At 42.1% G+C, this 24822-nt stretch overlaps 3 protein-coding genes across 14 annotated transcripts in view; 2 read left to right on the top strand and 1 right to left on the bottom strand.

Annotated features, from left to right (window-relative positions):
- Positions 1-1868: 1868 nt before the first annotated feature.
- LOC117246998 (uncharacterized) lies at positions 1869-7172 on the bottom strand. Its single transcript, XM_033611067.2, has 2 exons — positions 6902-7172; positions 1869-5219 (listed from the first exon to the last, which is right to left on the bottom strand). Exon 2 carries the CDS (start codon positions 5202-5204, stop codon positions 3159-3161), a length of 2046 nt encoding a protein of 681 aa, XP_033466958.2. The 5' UTR covers positions 5205-5219; positions 6902-7172; the 3' UTR covers positions 1869-3158.
- A 2484-nt stretch (positions 7173-9656) lies between these two features.
- On the top strand, positions 9657-16607 carry syt15 (synaptotagmin XV). The gene is made up of 8 exons (XM_033611525.2): positions 9657-9794; positions 9875-10064; positions 12161-12306; positions 13205-13497; positions 13616-13783; positions 14847-14955; positions 15076-15258; positions 15348-16607. Exons 1-8 carry the CDS (start codon positions 9788-9790, stop codon positions 15485-15487), a joined length of 1236 nt encoding a protein of 411 aa, XP_033467416.2. The 5' UTR covers positions 9657-9787; the 3' UTR covers positions 15488-16607.
- Positions 16608-17476: 869 nt separating this feature from the next.
- The window catches only part of nat9 (N-acetyltransferase 9), a 20108-nt gene continuing 12762 nt past the window's right edge, over positions 17477-24822 (top strand). For 11 of the 12 annotated variants that reach the window (XR_013488344.1, XR_013488345.1, XR_013488342.1 and 8 more), the window contains exons 1-6: positions 17477-17658; positions 19748-19857; positions 21688-21828; positions 22006-22065; positions 23936-24030; positions 24120-24270. Coding sequence is in view for 1 of the 12 variants with exons in the window: in XM_033611528.2 (XP_033467419.1) it covers positions 17582-17658; positions 19748-19857; positions 21688-21828; positions 22006-22065; positions 23936-24030; positions 24120-24269 (633 nt within the window). In the remaining 11 variants the exon portion in view is untranslated. Of the gene's footprint in view, positions 17659-19747; positions 19858-21687; positions 21829-22005; positions 22066-23935; positions 24031-24119; positions 24815-24822 lie in introns of those variants that run through there. The other variant, XM_033611528.2, reaches the window with a different exon arrangement.

Below are 24822 nucleotides of genomic sequence, written 5' to 3'. Positions count from 1 at the left end.
AATACCAGGTCAACCCAGGTTAGCCATTGCTAGCAATACCAGCTCAAACCAGGTTAGCCATTATTAGCAATACCAGGTCAACCCAGGTTAGCCATTGCTAGCAATACCAGCTCAAACCAGGTTAGCCATTATTAGCATTACCAGCTCAAACCAGTTTAGCCATTATTAGCAATACCAGGTCAACCCAGGTAAGCCATTATTAGCAATACCAGCTCAAACCAGATTAGCCATTGTTAGCAATACCAGGTCAACCCAGGTTAGCCATTATTAGCAATACCAGCTCAAACCAGTTTTGCCATTGTTAGCAATACCAGGTCAACCCAGGTAAGCCATTATTAGCAATACCAGCTCAAACCAGATTAGCCATTGTTAGCAATACCAGGTCAACCCAGGTTAGCCATTGTTAGCAATACCAGGTCAACCCAGGTAAGCCATTATTAGCAATACCAGCTCAACCCAGGTTAGCCATTAATAGCATTACCAGTCGATAACAATGCATTACACTTTAGTATGTGCATACCAACATTGTAGCAACATGTCTCCAGATAGAAGTTGAACAGTGTTGTGCATACGACTGTTTTAATGAGACACAAATAAGACAGAAGTCTAAATAATCAGTATATTACTGAGGCTTTCACTGCTGTTGATGTGCAGGTTTTTAGGTCGGGGTTGGTGAGGTTCCTCCGATTTTCTGAGTGTTAAATCTGACTACAGGGACGTTCCAGTTAAAATGTATTTTGTATTCAGAGTAACAGCTACACTTGTTTGACTGTGAAACCTGGACATATCTGCATGGATAAATACAACAAAACATATCTTTATGTAATCTGAATGCTTTAAGAAGAGAAAATGATAATAAATAACAAAAAAGCAACAGTAACCCTCTACACACATCTGTGAAGACATGACAACAGTAACGGCACTGGAAGCGACTAGTGAGTTGAGCTTTTTTCCTGTGGTGAATGAGAGAGAATGTGCCCGCTCATCTGAATGACAGCGCCTGAATGGTCAAACCTCACCGCTGTGGGTCACCAAGTTTACACTCAACTTGCTGTATGTTTTTCCACAGCGAGTGAGTTCAGCGAGTGTGGGAAGAGAGGGAGGGAGGGTTTAGTGTTTTTTTTTTTTTTTGAGAACGACTCATAATATAGTGAAAGGCGTAATTCTGCACAATGAACCTTCAAATTACTGAAGTAAAAGACCTTCATACTTCAGCCACCACTTCTATTTGTGCACTTTTACAACAAGTATTATGTTATATAGTTGTCCCAATTCAGCGGCTGCAGCCTTCGGAGGCTGCAGTTGAAGACCGGTTACATCACATCAGCGAGACCAAGGCTGCCCCATTTCGAAGGCTCCTTCAAATGCAGCTGAGAAATTCAGCCTTCTTTTTCAGAATTTGAAGGACGCAACGGATGAATCCTTCATGGCCCAGCCTATCCCAAGATGCATTGTCAATTATATATTAAGTTAACTAACTAGCTAACTAACGGTTAACTGTTGTTAGCATTACTATTAGCTTAAAGCACACAGCTTAAACAATCTTAATTTAATAGGTTTACCTGAAAACGGTCCATCAGCGTGAAGTATATCAAACAGCAGTGACTCTGGCGGTGAATCATCTCCTCAAGTATTGAATAAAAAAATATAGTAAGAATCTCTGGGTCCATGATTTAGGGCTAACTAGCTTACTCCAAGAAAACACCCAGAGTGTCTGATACCTCTAGATGCCCTAATAGTAACAATAATAATAACGATTATAAAAAAAAACAGATAAATAAAATAAAGTAATAAAAAAAAAATCAAACGGTAATCTAAAGGCAAAACAAACATTTTAAATCAACAGAGATACAAAGATTAAAGTTTTATTGAGTATCTACATGAACACATATATTACCTCCTGGTTGCTGATTGATTGATTCACAGGTAAGTCTTGACTTTCATGAAGACTTCACTAGAAATGCAGGTTAGTTTTCAGAAGTGGGCAGAATAAAGAGGGACACAATGAAGTAAAAAATAAAACACATATGGACTGTTTATATATCCTTAATATAAATGATAAATGTTTGGATCTTTACAACAACCAGCCCTTTTCTAACTGTAAATAAAATTACATAGATAAAATGTATCTGAAGAACATGCAGAAGAGGTGGAAGTACTTTTTCAGCCTTGAGTAGAGTCGCAGGTATGTTTCCTCTCAGGCTGCATGCAACCCTAAAAACCCTCAAACAACAGGTTAGGACAGCTTGTATGGGACCAACCTGTTCTTATCCCAGGTCGTCAAATACTGATAAATTTTCACACCCTTGAGCTTGCCTGAGAAGGACTAAATGCACAAACGCGTACTGAACTGAACTGAACCGTACCATACCGTTCTGTGCACGATAAATGACAGACTTCCATCTGTGTCACCGGTAATAAGGAAATACAGTGAGTGCTGGACAGAGCAGTGAGTGACAACAGCCCCGCCCACATTTAAGAGTACTGTTTGCAGGGGAAACACTAGGGTCTAGGTACCATGTCTGAAGGGTTACTTATGGTTCCAAAGGTACCATACTGAAAGTGTTTGGTGGAGATGGGGCTTCGGAGTCTCCTCTTGGACAGTAAGTGTAGACAATGCTTCCAAAAATTTTAATTAGATTACTAACGAGTTGACGTTTCAAGCTTCACGCTCCTCATCAGATGGCCAGGCGGGCCCCTGGGCCTGCGCCCACTGGGCCTATTCAGTAATCCATCCATATATGGGGTACATGAATGTAGTGTTTCGTTACCTGAAGGAAACGTCAGTGATTAATTAAGAAAGCAGTTTGGTGACATAAAAACGTAATTTCTAGGAGACAGGGTTGCACAAAGATGCTAAAAGTAGCCTTCGACATCGACATCACACGCCAAGGGGTGTGAAGAAATGGTGGTATTTGACTTCCTGAGACTGAGAATGGGCCAATGGGACATGAGAGGAAATTATGCCCCACCTTTTTACCAAATGATGAAAAGAAAGTCTTGACAACAGCAGATGAAACTAAATGAAAGTGGGAGGAGCTCTCACTTTCATTTAGTTTCATCTGCTGTTGTCAAGAGTTCCTCCCACTGTCTGTGAGTTTATTAGTAGTGCAAACTGATCAGCTGTGGATTAACAGCCATTAGCGTAGTCTCCGGGTTCAGTCATCTGTCTTTTTGGAGCCTCCACACCACCCAGGCCTCCTCAGCGACCGGATCACACTCCTCTTGCGGCTGTGTCCGCTCCCATGCGAGGGTGATTTAGGACGTCTGGTGCCTTCCTCTCCATACACCTCACTCTCTTCTTTTGCATTGGCTCCCTCTGCTTTGCTTATTCTACGAACAGCCTCGACTGTTTCCTCCTTTTTTCCTGCTCCTTCCTCCTCCACCTCCTTCTGCCCTTTGTCCACCTCTGATGTCTCCTCCTTTTCACCCTCCACCATACAGGTTGAGGTAATGACCATCACAGGCGGATGAAGTTCTGGGGTCATGGCCTTCACCACATTCGATATGAGAGGAGGTTTCGGTGCTCTCTTCTTCTTCGAGCTATGTCTCAGAGGTCGGGGGCTATTTTGGAGCTCCAGATGTTTCTGTATGGCCATAGTTAGCGCCTCCGGGTCCACGGATGCGCCATGAATGTCCCATGTCATGCCGTCCTCGTCCCACTGCACCTGCTTCATGCTGCTCCTCCTCTCCATCTGGCCTTTGTCCTCCCCCTGGCTCTTCAGACACGACCTCTTCCTCTCCAGATCACGCAAGGCGGCAGAATTAATGTCCCACTCCGGGTTGTCCCCTTGCCTCTCCTCCTCCTCCTCCTCGCTGCTGCTGGCTGGGAACATACTGGAGGACGGGGAAACCAGATTGGAGTGGGACCCCACTGAGAATTTCAGGTTCAGTCTCGATCCAGGAGGCGAGCCCAATAGGGAGTGGGAGCCCATGTTGGAGTTGGACATGTTCTTCTTGAGGCCCCAGAAGGAGCTGATGGGAGTGATCGTCTGCACCGCTGCGTCCACCAGATCCAGCTGTGAAGTCATCGTGCCTTCCTCCCTGAACACCTGAGCCTTTGTGATGCCCTCTCTGGCGTTCAACTTGCACTTGCAGCCGTCACCCAATAGTGAGTCACTGAAAGAAGAAACCAGGGGTGACCTCCTGTCTCGGCCTGTTGGAAGGCTTCGCCCCGGTAGCTGAAGATGACAAACTGAGCCTCCTCTTTCTGATTCCTGTGAATGTGCTGGGGAATTAGGCGACAGGTAGTTTAACATCTGCACAGGGCTTCTCATTCCTCCGCTGTCTGATAACTGTGTGCCTCCAGGACTGTGCAGGTCTTCTATCACGTCATCAACAAGGCAGCCAGGGTCTAATGGTGCACCTCCTCCTGCTAAGCTAACAGACGATGGGATCGGGGAGGGGAAGGTAAAAGAAAGCGAGTTATTCTCCAGGAAGCCCTCATCCTCTGCGCTGGTGAGCCGGAGGAGATCGGGGGAGTTGTACGGCAAGGGTGAGGAGGTGTGAGCCGGCAGAGGTGAGGGCAGTGGAGAGGGTGCAGGTGAGGACACAAGTAAGTCCTCCTGCTGATGTGTGCTCAGGGTCAGCGTTGAAGAAGAAGTTAAAAGGTCTTCAGGGGGTAAAGGTGGTGTCGTCAGGGGGGAGATGAAGGAAGAGGATGTGGCTTGAGGAGAGGTTGGTTTGGACATGGAAGAACAAGGGGTGTCCTGGGTTAGACTTGAGGGGCACGAGGTCCCGCTTTTCCATACAACTGTGTCTGGAGTGCTGCTGCGGCTGTGTGTGCTGCTGCTACACGCACTCCAGCGATGCATGTTGGTGATCCAGCGCTCGCTGAGGGCAGGAGGGCTGTGCATGTCCACGTTTTGGGCTTCAACTGACATCTGGTGGGTGTTGTTGGTGTTGAGGCACTGCCACATGCGAGGGTGCAGCTGCTGCATCATCACTGAGTTCTGCTCAGAGTGTGTGTTGGTACTGGAGCTGCGTCTCAGGTCCATGCAGGTCCAGGCGGGGTCCCGCTTGTGCGGCGGCCCCGTCGCCATGACCACATCCATGGAGCTCTTAGAGATGGAGAAAATGGGTGCTTGGTCATCCGCATCCTCTGCTCTCGCAACCAGAACTTCACTGGAGTAAGAGGCAGATTGAGTGACTGAATAGCAGACTGGCTGGTAGCTCTCAGACGCAGGACGCCCTGGCCTCGCCATGACAACAGCACCAATCTGCAAAGTAAGACACATCTTTGAGTGTTTCATTTCTTTTTATTCTTAAAGGATTACTTCACCCTCTAAACCAGTGGTTCCCAACTGGTCTTGTTGTCACTGTAAAGTTGCCAGGCGAGCAACAGAGACTCCAGAACTTCCATATAACAACCTGTAGTTTTTACTCTTTGGGTTTTGAACGAATTAAACAAACAAAATGTAAGATGTTAATTTGTGAACTTTAGAGGTGCTGGTGGGTGGTATTTTGTTAGCTTCGGACAGACCCAGGATAGGGTTTTTTCCCCAGTTTCCAGTCTTTATGCTAAGCTAGGCTAACTGGCTACTGACTGTAGGTTCATATTTACCATACAGACATGACGAAATTGACCCTTCGCTATATCCTGCCCCTGGACACAGACTGGCCAATCATAACGTAGCATCAGGCCGGCTCAGACCAGGGTCCGACAACAACACAGCTGTGCTCCATTGACTCTAATGCAGTCGTTTCAGATTTCCTTCATTTTCAGGCTGATTTTGTGGATTTGGAGCTAAATGTTGTGCCTGGGGCACGTCATGTATTAATGATACTCGTTACCTGGAGAGGTTGGAAAAAGATATATGTTTCTTCCCTGTTCCAAAACCAAAATCAAACCCTGAAAAGTGTAGGGTTAGCTAGCTAGCTACTGAAGATATAGCCTACTGAATGTATACACATGCTGCTTTTGCTTTTTAATGATTGTAACAGTGAAACAAAGACCGACCCTGCTGTACAGGAACCAGTGAAGGGAAGCAGAGAATTTTGATCTGTCATCTGTAGCCTATAGTTCGGCTTTAGCTTCTAACTATCTTTGTCTTCTTAACCTGTTGTTGCTGCTGAGTCAGTTTGACATCCTGGATATATCCTTCAAACACAGACTGTAGACCCCTCTGTCTGCTTCTCTCTGGAATCACTCTTTCATTTTTACCAAAAATACGATAATATTTCTTCAGGGAGTGCAGTTAGTGACAGTGTGGGCTCCATGTTTACTCTGACAGCTTGTCGAACCATCACAAAGGGGCGGGGCTTAGCGAAAGGTCAATTGATTTTCCTATCGAACTCTCAAGAAAGAAAATGAGCGTATTTGCCAAAATGTTGCGACCATTCCTTTAATCTTATCTTTGTTTCTGGCTTTGAAGCACACCCTCAACCCAGTCAGCACACACGCCCACACATTCACAGGCACTCCCAGATTAGCCTAATGGGATTACACAATCCAGATTATTTCATTATTGAGACAAATGTCGATTGATCAAGACAGTTAAAGAGAGCGTTTGGCTGTAAGCTGACAAAAGACAAAGACGTAAAAAAGACAAAGAAAGATAGAGACAATGACAGTGAACAGTAGAGATTATAGAAGATCACACTCTTATCCTCCAACAAAGTCAGTGTGCATGTTGTGTCTAATTTTATTCTTCATCCTTTTAACAATTAGATTGTACCAGTTCTATTATAAAAACATTATGAATCCATATTTATATCAAAACTACCTGTCAAATTGTCGACTCCACCTCTGTCCCAAACTGACCAGCAGGTTTTTGACCACGATATTACTTTATGATGTGTTTATATGGGAAGAATAACCAGCCAATCAACCCACAGATATGACTGTCTGTGCACAAAAATACAGAACAAAGTCAGATAAATTAGAAACATAACGTCTTACCTTTAACTTCACACCTGTCCTGTTCGCCCTGCCACAGAGCAGGTAGTGCTAAATGGCGTCACTCCTTCCTCCCCTCATTCCTTCTGCTCTTCCTCCCTCGCCTCCTGAGAAAATCTTTCCAGCTGACCTCACGGCCTCAGACACACACTGCTGTGACTTCCCCTCAGCTCGATTTTCTCCTCTGTCTCTTTACTCATAACTGGAGCTCATGTGGAGCTGGCACCTGTGTGAAAATGAGGGTTTCTCTTTGTGAATATGTTGTGTCATCATGTGCACATATGCGTGTGTAAAGGAAAGAGGGCCATTACTCCACCTTTAGCTCTGAGGATTAACTGTCATCTCATTAGCTGCCGTCCAATCTGTGTACAGTCTGAGTGTGTGTGTGTGCGTGCGTGCGTCGGTCAGTGGCTAATGAGCATTTTGATTCTGAGTTGAGATCAGATCAGTGATCAGAGCAGCCATATTACATGTCTATCAATATTAACATGTGTACTGTATGAAAATATCTTGGAAAGCTTGGGAGACAGTTCACTTAACCTCATGGTGGCGCTAGAAGAAAAATCAGAGGTTCACCAAAGTTAAATGGATTCATCGTATGAACCGGATTTCATCACAATTCTTTAAACAGTTAGTCAGATATTTCAGTGTGGACCAAAGTGGTGCGACGACAGAAGGACGCTGCAGCCAGGTTAGCTAAAAATAAAATTAAGTGAAGAGACTGAAGAGGGATCAATGGTTGTGCAACTTTTAGCTCCTTTAAGGCAACATTAAAAGTATTAATACAACCGCAAACCACTATTTGCTATGTAAAGATGTGACTGGAAACAGCCCCCACATTGCTTTCACCAAACCCACCAGACTCCATTTAAATAAACAGTAATTTTAGCATGTATAGAACCAGCATGTTTTGACATCTTACTGGATAAGTAAGGGTTATTTTCAACCAAACCAGAGCTGGTGATTATTGGAGGAGTCGAAAGATGAACCAAGATGGCTTTTGTGAGTTTTATTCTGTTTTTGTGGACTTTGAATGAAGTGTGTTTTAGGATGATAAAATTACTGTTTATTTAAATGGAATCTGGTGGGTTTGGTGATGGCGAATATTTAGGCTGTATCTGAAAAATCAAAAAAGATCTCGCCCTTTAACAAAAGGTCTATCTCTGTAGATCATTTTTGTTTAACCAGAAACAGCCCCAAAATCGCTATCAGCAAACCCACCAGACTCCATTCAAATAAACAGTAATTTTAGCGTGTATAGAGCCAGTATGTTTTCAGATCTAACTGAAGGGTTAATTTTAATCAAACCAGAGCTGCCGATTGTTGTAACCAGCGGAAAGACAAACCAAAACTGTTTTGTGAGTTTTATTTTGTTTCTGTGAACTTTAAATGAAGTGTGTGTTTTACGATAAAATTACTGTTTGATTTAAATCCTACTGTTAACTTATAAAGCTCTAAATGGTCAAGCTCCGTCATATCTTAGAGAGCTCATAGTGCCATATTATCCCACCAGAACACTGCGCTCTGAGAACGCAGGGTTACTCGTGGTCCCTAAAGTCTCCAAAAGTAGATCAGGAGCTAGAGCCTTCAGCTATCAGGCTCCTCTCCTGTGGAATCATCTTCCTGTTACGGTCCGGGAGGCAGACACCGTCTCCACATTTAAGACTAGACTTAAGACTTTCCTCTTTGATAAAGCTTATAGTTAGGGTTGGCTCAGGCTTGCCCTGTACCAGCCCCTAGTTAGGCTGACTTAGGCCTAGTCTGCCGGAGGACCCCCTATAATACACCGGGCACCTTCTCTCCTTCTCTCTCTCTCTCTCTCTCTCTCTCTCTCTCTCTCTCTCTCGTATTCTATTACTGCATCTTGCTAACTCGGCCATTCTGGATGTCACTAACTCGGCTTCTTCTCCGGAGCCTTTGTGCTCCACTGTCTCTCAGATTAACTCATATAGCTGCGGTGCCTGGACAGCGTGACGTGTGTGGTTGTGCTGCTGCCGTGGTCCTGCCAGATGCCTCCTGCTGCTGCTGCCATCATTAGTCATTAGTCATACTTCTACTGTTATTATACACATATGACTATTGTCACACAAGTATACTGTCAGATATTAATACATACTTTCAACATATTGTACCACAGTAGCCAGAACTATAACTATAATATTATTACTTTCAATAATGTTGTTGTAAGCTACTGTCATTACCTGCATATCTCTCTCTCTCTCTCTCTCTCTCTCTCTGTCTCATTGTGTCATGCGGATTACTGTTAATTTATTATGCTGATCTGTTCTGTACAACATCTATTGCACATCTGTCCGTCCTGGAAGAGGGATCCCTTTTGGTGGATATACATTGACGGTGCACAGTTGCCCCAAGTGGTTACACTGCAGCCTGTTTTGCTGCTGCCAGCTGCAGCGGTTTCACTCAATACTGGACGAATTTCAAAAACTGTCATTGCCTTTAGTCAGTCGGACACAAAATCATGAGAAAATGGGGTCCAGGTTGAAAATACTTAAGCTACCCTTTAAGTATGGGTGTAAAACTGGTGGAATGACCCTTTAAGGGAATGAATGAAAGCCAACAGCTGCCTAGAAGATCAAAATACAGTCAAGAATCTAAAATTCAACAGCATATTTTGCAAATGGTGAGCTGTAATGTGAACCATTTGTAATAATGTATAAAAACATCCTAAATGAGTGGTATGGTCCTTTAAAGAGAAACGAGTGTAGCAGAGATAACAGCATGAAGTGGTGAGAATCATCCAGCTGTGTCGCACTCTATCTGCTCACATACAGCGCACACTTCACCGCTGAACAGCTCCACTACAAGAAACTCTCACATTAATGACTAATGCTAATAAGTAGCTTCAGATAGTCAGACTGGGAAATAATCATGGCAGGTAAGCTGTAAACTGTGTCAGACTCGTACATCACACATTATGTTTGGCTTGTGTACTTAATTAATGTTTGGTTTGTTCAGACCAGGAGTTACTGTTGTCTGTGGGTCTGCTGTTGCTGCTGCTGCTGCTGGGTCTGATGGCGTGCTGTCTGTGGAAGAGGAAGAAGTCGAAGAAGGGTCGGAGTCAGTACGAGGAGCTGCTCTCCACAGTGCCTTCAGTACCAGCATGCTCTGCTCCGGTGATCCTGGTGTCACAGGGCTCCTGGGCCACGTCAGTACCATGACAGAAACACACACTTAGTCCAATATAGGGCTTTTGTCTCACTCTTTTTCTTGATATCCATATTTTTACAACATTTATTTGTATTTTTTTTTAGATAGATGATGATAGAGAGCTCACAGGAGAGAGACGGCATTTGAAATGCAACAAAGCTCTCAAAACAGGGACGTCATGAATACATGGTTTGCATCTTGAAAGGATTGTTCGGATTTTTTGGAATAGGGTTGTGTGGGGTATTTATCCATAGAAAGTGTATTACATACTGTAGATGTCAGCCAGCATGCCCCCGGTGTGGAGAAGCAGACACCTGAAAGTCAGACAATGATTTCCAGCTGGAAAATGAAGCCGTTATAGCGCTCTCTTCAAAGCCAGACTCCATTGAGAAAAACAGTGATTTAACATTGCTGAACGCAGGAGCTGCTGGTCTACTGCTGCCTCAATCAGTTAGTCTGGTTATGTTACTATGTGACTTTGGCATTTGAAAGGGTTAGTTTGGATTCACCAAAGTCACACAGTAACACAAACTAACTAACTGATCGAGGCAGCGGTAGACCAACAGCTCCTGCGTTCAGCAATGTTAAATCACTGTTTTTCTCAATGGAGTCTGGCTTTGAAGAGAGCAATGTAACGGCTTCATTTTCCAGCTGGTAGTCGTTGTCTGATGGTGAGGTAAAACCCTGAAAATAGAGCATACAGTTAAACTGACACTGATTTTATGAAATGGGACTACTTTTAGGTGGCTGAAATGTTCAGCGAGCTAAAATGACAGTTTTTCTCAATGGAGTCTGGTGGCTTTTACGAGAGCGTAGATGGGGAACTAAAGCCGTTAGTCGCTTTCCTGCTGGAACAGGCTGTCGGACTTGGACTTGGCTTGGACTTTTTAGGTGGCTAAAATGCGTTTTTTCGCTGACCCCCAACCACACCAGTACATTGCTCAGCCTCTGAGTTGGACTCCAGTCTGCTTCTCTAAACTGGGGGTGTGCCGACTGACATCTACTGTATATAATACACTCAGTACGTTTACATGGCACTTGAAAAAAATGAATTATTGCCTTAATCCGACTATAACTGGACAACTGAAGCGCATGTAAACGCGTTACTCCGACTAATATCGGAGTTCTCTAACTCCGATTAAGACACCCAGATAATGTGATTGGAATTCGATTTTCTCCGGCATGTATACGCCGTAATCGGAGTTAAACTAGACAATGCATGTGCGCATGCTCCACACCCCCTGCGCTGGCGTATGACCCCGGAACAGACAAGACATGCTATTGTTGTAGCCCTCCAACAGCATACGGCGTTCTTGTCTGCCTCTTGAAATCACCATGACCACGAGGGATAGCCTGCACCTTATCTGCACAATCAGTAATGCGTACATTACGTACAATCAGTAATGCGTACATTACGTACGAGATGAACAAAGCTGTACAATTATCCATCTTGCTGTTGTTCGAAAATGCCGGTCTGCTGCCTGACTCCAGTTGTTTATTATTAAGTGACGTAATAGGTCAACCGGAAAGGGGGCCTTTTTAACCCGCTGAAACGACGCATATCGCCACCTAGTGTTGAGGAGGAGGACACGTTCCCATCAGTAATTCGATTTTCTCAGTTGCTTGTAAACTGGGACAAGGACAGAAGTCCGATTAGATGCCGAAATCGAATTTTGAGCATAGCTCGATTAAGCTGTTCATGTAAACATACTGAATGACTATAGATAAGTACCCCATACAACCACACTTCAAAATATCCAAACTATCTCTTTATACCCCTAAAACACCATGACGTCTTTCAAGAGTTTGATTTGTAGACTGCCAATATCCTGACTGCTTCAAAATACATAAAAACTACTAATGATTTGATAATGATAATGATAATGATGATCAGTCCTGGCTGAAAGAAGCAAAGCACGCTTTACTTATATAGAACATTTTAGACTTTACAGGAAGATAAAGATGCTAAACCAGCCGCGGCAGCAGTTTTCAAACACAAACAGGACTGAAGCAACAATGAAACAATCATTTGCAGTTTGTTGATAACATGACTGAACCTCTCAAATTAATAACATTTTTCTGTGTGTGAGACAGGCCCAGTGAGATCCCTTTCACTTTGCCTCCTCGCTTCACAACACAAAACCACGAGGACCTGAAAAATGAAGAGGAAGAGGAGGAGGAGATGAAGATGGAAGCACGGCGGGACATACTGGCCCATCGTGGGTCACTCTCAGTAAGGAGTAGGTCACTACTGCCTTTATTTGACAGCATGTAGAGATGTTTATGATTTAGTCCCTTTGAGTTTTTGAAATTAAAGGCATTTGAAAGGATTCTACTGGTACCAACTAATGTGATCTATACTCCTCAAAGTAAGCGCTCTTTAAGGGTTCTTCCTGAGGGGCTGAAGTTGTAATCAGGAACCACTTACCTCCAAAGTACCCTTTTTGAAGAAAGGGTCCTTCAAGGGTTCTTTGTAAGACAAAAGCCCCGTCTCCACAAAACACTTTCAGTATGGTACCTTTGGAACCAACAGTAACCCTTCGTCCACAGAACAACTCAGCCCTGAGCAGAGTGACTGTCCTCTATTGACCAATCAACAGACTGCAGTGTTCACAGCTCCACCTTTTAGTACCAGATCTGTGTGCTAGGTACCCCAACAGAGGGGGGACCAAAAATGGGGACAGTATGTAACGGTTCCAATGGTACCATCCACAACTTTTCACAGTGGAAATGGAAAAAAAAAGCGTACCGAACTGAACTGTACCATATCGTTCTGTGGACGATAAACGAGGTGCAGACTTCCATCTGTGTCACTGTAATGAGGAAATACAGTGAGTGCTGGACGGAGCAGTGAGTGACAACAATTTAAGAGTACTGTTTGCAGTGGAAACACTAGGGTCTAGGTACCATGTCTGAAGGGTTACTGTTGGTTCCAAAGGTACCATACTGAACGTGTTTGGTGGAAACGAGGCTTAATGTGGAGGAAAAGGTGTGTGAAGGGTTCCAGGTGAAACCTTTTTAAAAGGTTCTACCTGGAACCAAGAAGGTTTCTCCTGTGGGGACAAGCTGAAGAACACTTTATGTTCTAGTTAGTACCCGGAAAGAACACTTCCTATCTTGTTGTACTGTCTCCATCAGGATGGTACCCGGTGGGGACGGTGCTGGCTGGTCTCTACTCCGTTCCTCCTCTGAACGAGGTGGTGGCACCTCCTCCTGGCATGGCCACCCGCCTCTGCTTCTCTGTGGAGTACCGACACAGTGGCGAGCAGCTCATGGTGTCCTTGCTCCGCCTCGGCAACCTCCCTCCCCGTTTCCATGGCAACGTCACCCTGGTGGAGCTCCGGCTTCTCCCTGATGACCGGAGGCCCCGTCAGGCTAAGGCCAGAGGCACGGGGCCCGACCCGGAGTTCAATGACTGCTTCGTTTTCCAGGCGAGGACACGAACGTTAACACACACAGAAGCTGGACAACATGATGCAGCTTTAGAGACAAAAAAAAACAAAACTTTGTGTCTGCTCTCACACACTTCCTGTGTTTCCCCCCCCACAGGTGTCAGGTGTGTGTGTGCCTCAGAGCACCCTGAGTGTGTGTGTGTTGAGTGTGGAGCAAGACGGCAAACGGCATGCAGTGGGCAGGGTGCTGTTTCCTCTAGAGGGGGAGCTCGGTCAGGCTGGCAGGGTGCTCTGGAGGGACCTGGAGACGGAGGACGACACACAGGTACCAGTGGTGGAATTTGACTAAACACATTAACTCAAGTAAGTAAAGTAGAAGTACCTAGAGCTATGCCGGCCTGCGGCACAGGCAGTATAGAGGAACGCTAAGGGCACTGTCATCCATAGGGGGCGCCCTAAGTGTGTTTAATGTAATCTTGTAAAATGAGATGATAATAAAGTCCCAATGTCCTCAAACAAAATGACAATAAAGTCCCAATGTCTTCAAACAAAATGATGATAAAGTCCCAATGTTCTTAAATGAGACGATAATAAAGTCTCAATGTCCTCAAACGAGACAACAATAAAGTCCCAATGTCCTCAAACGAGATGATAATAAAGTCCCAATGTCCTCAAACGAGACGACAATAAAGTCCCAATGTCCTCAAACGAGACGATAATAAAGTCCCAATGTCCTCAAACGAGACGACAATAAAGTCCCAATGTCCTCAAACGAAATGACAATAAAGTCCCAATGTCCTCAAACGAGACGATAATAAAGTCCCAATGTCCTCAAACGAGACGACAATAAAGTCCCAATGTCCTCAAACGAAATGACAATAAAGTCCCAATGTCCTCAAACGAGACGATAATAAAGTCCCAATGTCCTCAAACGAGACGATAATAAAGTCCCAGTGTCCTCAAACGAGACGACAATGAAGTCCCAATGTCCTCAAACGAGACGACAGTAAAGTCCCAATGTCCTCAAACGAGACATTAATAAAGTCCCAATGTCCTCAAACAAGAAATTTGTACCCTATGATGCACCTATTCTTCTATTCTCAGCAGCATCAAATTAACACAACGTTAAGGATCTACAGCAGTAAAATGCAAGTAATGCCGTAAAGACCTCTGCCCCAGGACCTCAAAGTACGTCTTGGTGTTTACGGCGCTAAGAGGTCAGAGATATAGCTGGGACAGAGACCATGAAGAGCCTTAAAAGTAGTCAGTAAAGTCTTAAAATCTATTCTAAATTATTTTATCATTCGTACTTATACTGAAACACACAGGACGTCTGCATGTGCACAAAGTTGGTCATGAAAGCTCATCATCATTGTGATGTGTGTCAGTGTTCAGAGCTGGGTGACGTGCAGATCTCTCTCAGCTACAGTCCGTCTCTGCAGCGCCTCTCTGTGGTGGTTCTGAGGGCTCGAGGCCTGCAGCTGCTCACAGACGCAGGTAAGAGGTGTGTCAGGTAAAAAGCTTGTGGCTGTGTGTCTGTGTCAGCCCTGTTCAGCTGACATCTTCACACGAGTGACTCTGCAAGTCGTGGTCATACAGCGTCTGTGTGTTTCCTAGGTGTGTGTGTCCAGGTGAGCTTACAGATACACACTCAGGTGGTGAAGCTTAAACGCAGCTGTGTGGTGAAAAGTGAACACAGCCCGTATTTCGACCACAGGATGACCTTTAAACTGCGCTCGCAGCACCTGGACGAGGCCTGTCTGAGATTTGAGCTGCAGCAGCCAAACGACGTCCGCTCAGGTGAGAGGCTCAGCTTCATACGCACGCTGTCTCCATCAGATCAGCTGTGTATTCACCTTTGCTCTGCTCTGTCTTTATTGTTCTCGCAGAACCTCCAGCCCTGCTGGGAGTGCTGGTGTTGGGCCCCTTCATGTACGCGAGGGGCCTGCAGCTGCAGCACTGGATGGACATGGTCAACACACCACAGGAGCCGGTGGAGCTGTGGCACGGACTGGGCAGGCCCACTTAACACACAATATTACACATCTGATGTACATACACAGAGCTTTACACAATAAACTCATCCAGGTTCAATAGAGGAACTGAATCAGGAATTTGGGGATTTTACAAACAGCAGTATTTTTATACTGTAGCATTACTTCTTTTACTTGAGTAAACCACTTTTATCTACATTTAAACATCTCTCTCCATGTCTCTCTTTATGTCTCATTTTGTAATATGGATAACTGTAATTTTATTACATTGATCTGTTCTGTACACTCGACATCTATCGCATGTCCTGGGAGAGAGATCCCTCCTCAGTTGCTCTTCCTGAGATTTCTCCCATTTTTCCCCTTAAACAGGTTAATCAATCTAACTCCAAAATGGGCCCAACCTAGGAGAAATTACAGTAGTAGTTCTTCATAGTTTTGATTGGTTCTAATACCCTCCTGCATCATATATTAAAAGTGTATCTTCATATATTCAAGGTGAAAAGCAGATGATGGGTGTATCAGCATCTAAACTGGGTATAAATTATTCTGTATATATTTAGTATCTATAACATCATCATTTAGCAACTTTTCTAACTCTGTTCTATTCTGTTCTATTAACGTATTCTATCAGCATCTTTACTCTTATTGTCTTATTTTTTTCATTTACTTAAAACAATTTATTCATTTTCATTTCATTATCCTGTTGGGGGTCACGGGGGGCTGGAGCCTATCCCAGCTGACACTGGGCAAGAGGCAGGGTTCACCCTGGACAGGTCACCAGACTATCACAGGGCTGACACATAGAGACAGACAACCATTCACACTCACATTCACACCTACGGACAATTTAGAGTCACCAATTAACCTGCATGTCTTTGGACTGTGGGAGGAAGCTGGAGTACCTGGAGAAAACCCACGCTGACACGGGGAGAACATGTAAAGTTTGCAAAGTTTTTTTCAATTTATTTTCAATTTTCATTATTTAAAATTAAATTACAGAACATAATACATATTCAGTGGATAGCTTACAAATACAGCAATAACAAAAGAACCAGAGTTAAATCACATCAGACAAAAATAGTATAACACATACAGATATTAAGTGCCTTGTTCACCTTTTTGTTTGTCAAATTAGAGAGTAGTTTCACATGTTGCTCAACATTCTTGAAGAGAACAACAAAATAAGTTTATTTTTTAATTGCCAAATATTTTTTTATGATTAAAACATGTTACCAACATCATGACTGGATTTTTTTTTTAAATTGTCTTCTTTTTTGGGTTTTTGAATAAACCAAACACCACATTTACATGTTTTAATCATCTTCCAAGATGCAGTCAACCAGAGATACAAAACACAAAGACAACAAAAAAAAACAATAAAGGCACAAAATAGAATAAATTATGCAGAATACACTTTGAATTAACCATAAATTAATCATTAATGAACATAATGTAAACAGAAATTGAAAGATAAATATATTTATTCATTACCGATTAATCTACAGAGGTCTTTTAATAATAATAATAATAACAATAATAATAATAATGCATTTTATTTATAGGTGCCTTTAAGAACCCTCAAGGACACCTTAAAAAACACTGAAAAACAAATAAATAAATAAAAAGCAGCCATGTATCCATTGATCATAAAATCAAACAATTCAGTAATAAAAGTTAATATAATGACTAGAAAAAATCATAAAATCATAATTGTAGATATATTATTTTGCACATTTGGAGTTTATTAATTTAAGGGACTTAGTGTAAAGTTGAATTTTATTACAGTAGCCACTAAAGATGGGTGGAATTTTAATAAATTATGCTTAAAAAAAAAAGGCTAAATAAGTAAAATACTGATCATCGGGTCCATTTTTTATTTATTTATTTTTATTTTTTTGTAGTAGTAGTTGGAGCTTGGTATTTGAAGAACGCTGTTCTCAGCTTGGATACTGTTGATCGGTCTGTTGTCCAGCAGGCGGCGACTTCCGCCTTTACTTGAGTGAGCGCAGGCGCAGTTTGAACCCCGGAAGTGAAAGAGTTGAGCATCATGGACGTGGAGCCACCAGGTGTGAGGCTGTGTTAAAACTTCTCATTAGTCATATCGGTGGTTTAAATGTGGTTTTAACATCATGAAGATAAACGAGAACACTTTGCTGGAGGGACACAGAGTCGTGTTGGTGCCTTACAATGCAGAGCACGTGCCCAGGTAACGATAATAACCAACATCTGTTAGAAACACTGTATTTACTTATCCAGTTTGTCTCTTTTATAATATATATCTGTTTTATTCTTTCATGTTGTTCCTCTGCTCATGTCTTCTTGTTAGGAAGACGTCATTATTTTACCTCAGTGTATAAAATATGGCTGATTTGGATCTTAAATATAGCGCTAATTTGTATTTTGACAAAACTAATTTTCGATATTTCAGACTGGCCTGTGGTGGTTGAAAGTAACTAAATATATTTCTTCTAGTACTGTACTAAAGTACAAATCTGAGATACTGGTACTTACATTTTGCTTCTACATTTTGGAGCCAACTACAGTACTTTTTACTCCACTACATTTATAAGATTAGTTGCTAATAATTTTTCAGAATTAGATTATTAATACAAAATAAATCAGGTAAACAAGGCTTTGGTGTTTAACATACACATAGTAAGAGATAGATAATAAGATAAAATAAAAAGTATTGCAAAATCAAAAGACATAAATAAAGGATAGAAAAAAGGTATTAATAAATAAAAATATGTCTTAAAAAAACCCTATGAAAATAGGTGAACGAATGAATGAACTTTTGGTACTTAATTTTAAACCTGTGTACTTTTACGAAATTAAGATTTTGAATGCAGGATTTTTATGTGTAACTGAGTATTTTTACACATTGGTGTCACTACTTTTACCTAAGTAAAAGACTTTTTTCACTACTGAATTCAAAAGGAATAAGAATAAAATAAAAACAAAAATATTATACAGTCTATTTAAACTGCAATAACTGTACTGTAGTACAAGTTAGACAGGTTTAGAATAATAAAAAAGTGTAAATAAAGACAGAAACTAGAAAGTAAGACACCCTGCCTCCAGGCTAACTGTCTATCTGAAGTTTGACTCTTTGTTTTTTATTTTTGTCTTTTATTTAATCAGGTAAGTTCTGTTTAGATCAATGATCTGTTTTAACTGGCCAAGACAGCATGGACAAAAAGTTATAGCCAAACACCCACACAATAAAAAACATAAAAGATGTATTTACAAGTATTTGGTCTCGTTAGGTATAAACAAGTAAAATCGCATTTTCCTCTGATTCCACACACATTAAACAGATTTGAAAAAAACTATAAAAGTTTGAAATCTGTTTTTGGATTCTAGATGTTAATCTGCAATCTGAATTTCAATATAAAACATCAAATTTGAGTTAAAAAAACCCTTTCTTTAAGAAATACAAAAAAAGAGCTGCCAGTCATCTCAACACACGATATATTTAGTAGCTGTTCTGGAGCTTTCAGTCGCATCATACAACCTTCATCAGCAGATGGAGTTTCCTAAGGCGTCATAAAGATGTTAATATGTCCATTAGTCTGAACCTTTAAAAACTTCTTGCCCACTGTGGCTTAAAAGTTGACACTAAATGGTGAAGACTGATCTCAATTTTTGTCTAAATTAAAAAGTCTAAAAATACTGAAATTATGTCGCACACAATCAAGAAGTGGACATACTTTTCATACTTTGACAGTTTGACAGTCTGCAAGGTCACATTTCAGTTGGTGTAGAGGGTCAATAATCAGCCCTACGTTTGAGGAGTGTAACCCAAGTGTGTGTTGACCTTTCACTACGTTATGAGCTCTAGACAAAAATGAATAAAGAAATAGTCCCCTTTTTACAAATGTGAAACGAGATTTTAAAAACCTTCACATTCTTAAAAGGGTGGTTCTGATTTTGTGAATTTGAGTTGTATATGGTGCTTATCTATAGTCATTGTACGATATACAATAAATGGTGGTCGACACTCCCCTAGTTTGGAGAAGCAGGCTGGAGTACTGACACAGAAGCTAAGCAGTGTACTGCTGTGGATGGGGGCAACAGCAGAATTTATTTTCGTCACCGTGATCACGTGACTATGAATAATTACTTCACACAACCCCACTTCAAAGAAACCCCAACTCTGTCTTCGATATGATATCTAGCACGCGACAGTTTCTTATGTGGTGTAACAATCACCTGAGGAATGTTTTCCTTTATGTTTCTGTCAATCAGGAACCAACTTCAGTCCTGTACCTGTCCTTTATATCCACCTGTTTCAGGTATCATGAGTGGATGAAGTCTCCTGAGCTGCAGCAGCTGACCGCCTCAGAGCCGCTGACCCTGGAACAGGAGTACGACATGCAAAAGAGCTGGAGGGAAGATGATGACAGTAAGGAGTCATCTGCCTGTGCTCACACATGATAACACTTTGAGCCCTCATTAATGCTCTAAAGAGATGTCTTTATTGCTTCAGATTCACAGTGACTGTTTATTTTATATAGCTTCTAAAATCAACATATTTTTTACACAGACCAGTCATCTGTCAAATTTTTTTGCTTGTTGCTTTTGTAAATACCTGAAAAAAGATCACACCACCCTGAGGTCATGCACAAGTCGATTATTTAAACTTTATTACAAAGAAAAAGCTGTGTCATTAATATTTTTTTGCTCAAATATCGTCACATCCCAGCTACATCAGCTGATCAAGCAGCTGATTGATGGAAGGGAGTCAGCTGATAGATCACATGATTCCTTTCTATGCAACCAATTGCTGAATCTCATTCAGGGCGCCCTATTTAAACTGCTCTGGCCTGCCTACTGTTGCTGCTTCCTCTGCCAGCTGCTTTGCAACCTGCCTCCACCCCAGCTCCTCCTTTTCATGCTGTGTCTGACTTATGAATGTAATTTCTGTTTGTCATTGTTGCTGCTCTGTTCTGTTCCCGGGGGTCTTTGCTGCTGCTCTCCCTGCCTTATGGCTTTCCATGTAGGCGCATGGATGGGCAGGGAGGTTTGCTCTCTCTGCTTCAGGCTTTCCTCATTTGCACATGGAAGGGCAGAGAGGTTTGCTCTCTCTTCCTTAAGGGGGATTTATACTTCTGCGGTGGTGTGTCTGTGTCACTCTGCAGTTACACCTCCAAAACACCAGTCGGCGGCAGGGTGTCTGTGAAGTAAAGTTTAGTCGATTCAAAACACACATTAAACACACATTAAACATGGCTTAATAGAGACAGTTTCAAACACAAGTACACAAATCAGCTTCACTATAACTCGCAGCATTCACAGACAAACACTTGTCTTTATCTGGACACATTTTCCCCACAAATACAACATGCTAATGTTTTTAGCACAAGTGTATGGCATTTTGCATTGTATAAATTAGCCTAGCAGCTAGTGGACTTTTTCTTCTTCTCATATGAAGCCAGGGACAACAGCAACATTTAACAAAGGTAATGTTACAAAATTCGGCTCCATTACAACTCACAAGGTTCACTGACAAAACAACTGTCTCATACTAAACACGTTTTCCAAACAAATACAACATGCTAACATTATTAGCACAAGCCCATGGCATTTTACATTGTATAAATTAGCTTAGCGACAGGGGGAGATTTCCTCAACTCATATGAAGCCAGGATAAATCACACATAAGACTTAAAATGCTATTTTTGTGGAGGCTTTATTGTCTTCACAATTTATTGTTTCTTATCTGTGAAATTAAAGTAAATAAAAGCTTTGTTTCCACTGAGGGAAATGGTTTCAGCTTACAGAAATAGACAGGAGGTCTGCATCACTGTGACATGTAGTTACATTTCTGGGGAGGTGCACATCAGGCTACAGTGTAGGCTCTTTGTGGAGGCAGAGCCTATGGTGTAGGTACAGTGTCGATTCGACCCAGAAGTATACATTTTGCCTTAGGCTTTCCTTATATGCACGTGGAAGGGCAGGGAGGGTTGCTCTCCCTGCCTTTGGCTTTTCACGAAGGCATGTGGAAGAGGCTTTCTGTGTAGGCTGGAGGAATGGCAGATCAGCCCTAGAACAGAGCCATACCACCAAATATAATACTGCAAATGGAAATAAAGTTTTCTTTGACTAAAGTGGTCCTGACTGAACTGCTCTAGTAAATAACTGAAAAGAAATCACACCACCCTAAAATGTTAATATTGTATAAAATCGAAAAACACTGTTTTATTAATATTTTTTTTTAATTCTGTCTTTCCAGAGTGCACGTTCATCATCTTGGACAAGAAGCAGTGGGCGGACAGCAGTGTAGACCAAGAGCAGTGCATGGTGGGAGATGTCAACATCTTCCTGACTGACCCCACAGACCCGTCCCTGGCTGAGCTGGAGATCATGATAGCAGGTGAAGCCCAATGTGTTATTCAAAAGCAAAGACTTACCAAGCTTCTAAAATCAACCTGCGCTTTAGTTTTGATATGTTAATCATTCCCTGCATTTATCTCTCCAGTGTGACACCATATTCATGCAGTAGTTGTGTTTTTAGTTCCCTGACACTCATGAAGTTTCTTGTTTTTAACAGAACCCAGTTATAGAGGAAGAGGCATCGGGAAGGAGGTGACCTGCATGATGATGAGCTACGGTGAGCAGCTTTGACAGTCTGTCAGGAGGCTTGTTAACACGTCAGACTGACCAAATGTGTTGTTATTTACAGCAGGGAGACAGAAAGAGAGAAGATCAACGCAAATGTGTAGACTTTGAACATCTCTGATTTTGGTAGGCGTGTTGCTTGATCGCAGACGTCATGAATCGCTGCCCAGTTTTCTATTTTATTCTTTTATTTAACCTTTATTTAACTAGGAAGTCTGAGACTGAAAATCTCTTTGACAAGAGAAACCTGTCCGAGGTAGCAGATGTATTTACATTTAAGCTATCAAATACGCCCGACCCAGCATGAATAAAATGTTTATCAAACTGACTGACCACGGCAGCTGTGTCCTGGAGTTCATCTGAGCCAACTAGAATTTGGTCTGGGAGGCTTGAGGCAATATGTGTACCAGATAATGTTTCAGTTGATTTCCAGAATTTTGAGGGGTTATTTAGGTTCTCTGTAACTGACCTCAGATAAAACTCTGATTTGGACTTTCTAATCATAAAGGTTCCTTAGGGTTCTAAATGTAGTCCAGGCTGCAGAGGAGAAAATCTAGCTTGCGCCCAAGATTTATTTCTTAAATGAAGCAGTTCTGAGAATGAAGGACTGTCCCTACCACTGACCCTGCACTTCTTAATGATACTATTTTTCAGCAGTTCAAGTTGGTCTTGTGTTGTGCTCCTTATCAGCTGTTTTCCTGGTTGGAAAAGCAAAAGCAGCAAACATGCAAAAAAATTGCCATGAAAATGGTGACAACAGTGGACGAGATTGACGCAGATTCTTATCAGTCGTTTAACAGAAGTAAGAGTTAGAGGGTAACTTCTGTGTTTTTCAGTCTGGACCCTGTTTTCCCATGTTTTTGTGTCTAATGGTGAACGACTTTTTGAAACTGGTCCATTACTTAGTGAGAGTGCTGCAGCCAGCAGCCGCCAAATGGGCTGCAATGTAAAGTTATTGGTGGGCAATACCGCAAAGTCAACATAGATCACTAAAACTGCTGTGTTTGCCACTGACAGGCTCAGATTATTATTGTAAGTGTCTGATAACATTATGGAAAGGATCCCGACAGAGATAGACCTTTATGTTAAAGAGTGAGATCCTTTTTGTTTAACCAGAAACAGCCCCAAAATCGCAATCGCCAGACACACCAGACTCCATTTAAATAAACAGTAATTTTATCATAATAAAACACACTTCATTCAAAGTCGACAGAAACTAAATAAAACTCAAGAAATTCGCTGTGTTTCATCTTTCTACTGTTCCAACAACCACAAACACTGGTTTGATTGGAAAAAAGCCTTAATTAGCCCAGTAAGATGTGAAAAGATACTGGCTGTATGCACGCTAAAATTACTGTTTATTTAAATGGAGTCTGGTGGGTTTGGTGAAATTGATTTTGGGGTTGTTTCTGCTTAACAAAAAGGACCCCACTCTTTAACAAAAAGGTCTATCTCTGTAGGGATCCTTTACAAAATGTTGTCAGACACAGAATAATAACCTGAGCCTGTCAGTGGCAAAAACAAGCAAAATCATTGGATGTACACTGATGGTGCACAAATGCCCCGAGTGGTTACAGTGCAGGCTGTTTTCACTGATGCCGGCTGCTGCAGTCTCACTTAATACTGGACCAATTTTAAAAACTTTTGTCTCCATCAAAATCATGGGAAAAATTGGGAGCAACTAGTTAATTTTTTTCAACAATCAAAAGGTGATGGAAAGATGCAGAAAAAAATGTTTTTATTGGGTTTTAAATCACATGATGGAGAGCTTCTGCTGCAGTGTCCTGCCACTACTGTGGAGTAAACAATTTGTGAGTGATAGTGTATGAATGATAGTGATGATCAGTGTTGTCTTCCACCAGGAGTCGCCAAACTTGGGGTCAAAAAGTTTGAAGTGAAAATTGGGCTGGACAACGAGGTCAGCATCGCCATGTTCAAGAAACTCCACTTCCAGGAGGTAAAACGATCACATGATCTCATTGTGTGAGATATCCATGTAACATTTTATATAAGTGAATCTAACCATCGGCCTCGTGTCTGTTGCAGGTGTCGGTGTGTAAAGTGTTCAAGGAGGTGACCCTCGAGATGCCGGTGGATGAGTCTGTCCGGATGAGGCTGCTGGACGACACGGCCGACATGAAGGAGAGAGACTACAGACAGGCCTGCAGCGACAGACAGAAACTGGTTTCACAGTGAAGTGAGCTGCACTCACACGTCCCAAAGACTCACAGCGGTGGTGGTCATTTTGCACACTGATGAGGGAAATCTGAGCTGACACCTGGTGTGTGTTTAGACTTTTCAGACTTTTACACACATCTGCAGAGATGGGAAGGACATTTACTCTGTTAAAAGTACCATTTTGTGGTACTGGTGCTTTATGTAAGTATTTTAAATGATGGATGTATTCCACCTTTTAGTGGGGAATATTGTACCTTTTATGTTAATAGATTCATCTGATGCATGGAATTGTCATGGCATACCACATCGCAAATCAGACTATAAATCACAAGCTTGGATCTAAGTGACTGAGCGTCGGTCCGATTGTCATATAACCTGTTATCTGTAGCACAGGTGTTGGAAACTGTCAAAGGTCTTGAGTCGTCCGTGTTGAATTACCTTGGAATCTCCACTGTCACCCATGTTCCTTGATTTCTTTTCTCACAATCAGGACTTTTACTGGAATACATCAGTACAATTTACTGTTTGTACTTTTACTTGAGTAAAAAATCTGACCATAAAAATTCTACTT

Source organism: Epinephelus lanceolatus, chromosome 21, assembly GCF_041903045.1.
Source record: "Epinephelus lanceolatus isolate andai-2023 chromosome 21, ASM4190304v1, whole genome shotgun sequence".
Classification (NCBI taxonomy): domain Eukaryota; kingdom Metazoa; phylum Chordata; class Actinopteri; order Perciformes; family Serranidae; genus Epinephelus; species Epinephelus lanceolatus.
This window is presented reverse-complemented; position numbering and strand designations above follow the sequence as displayed.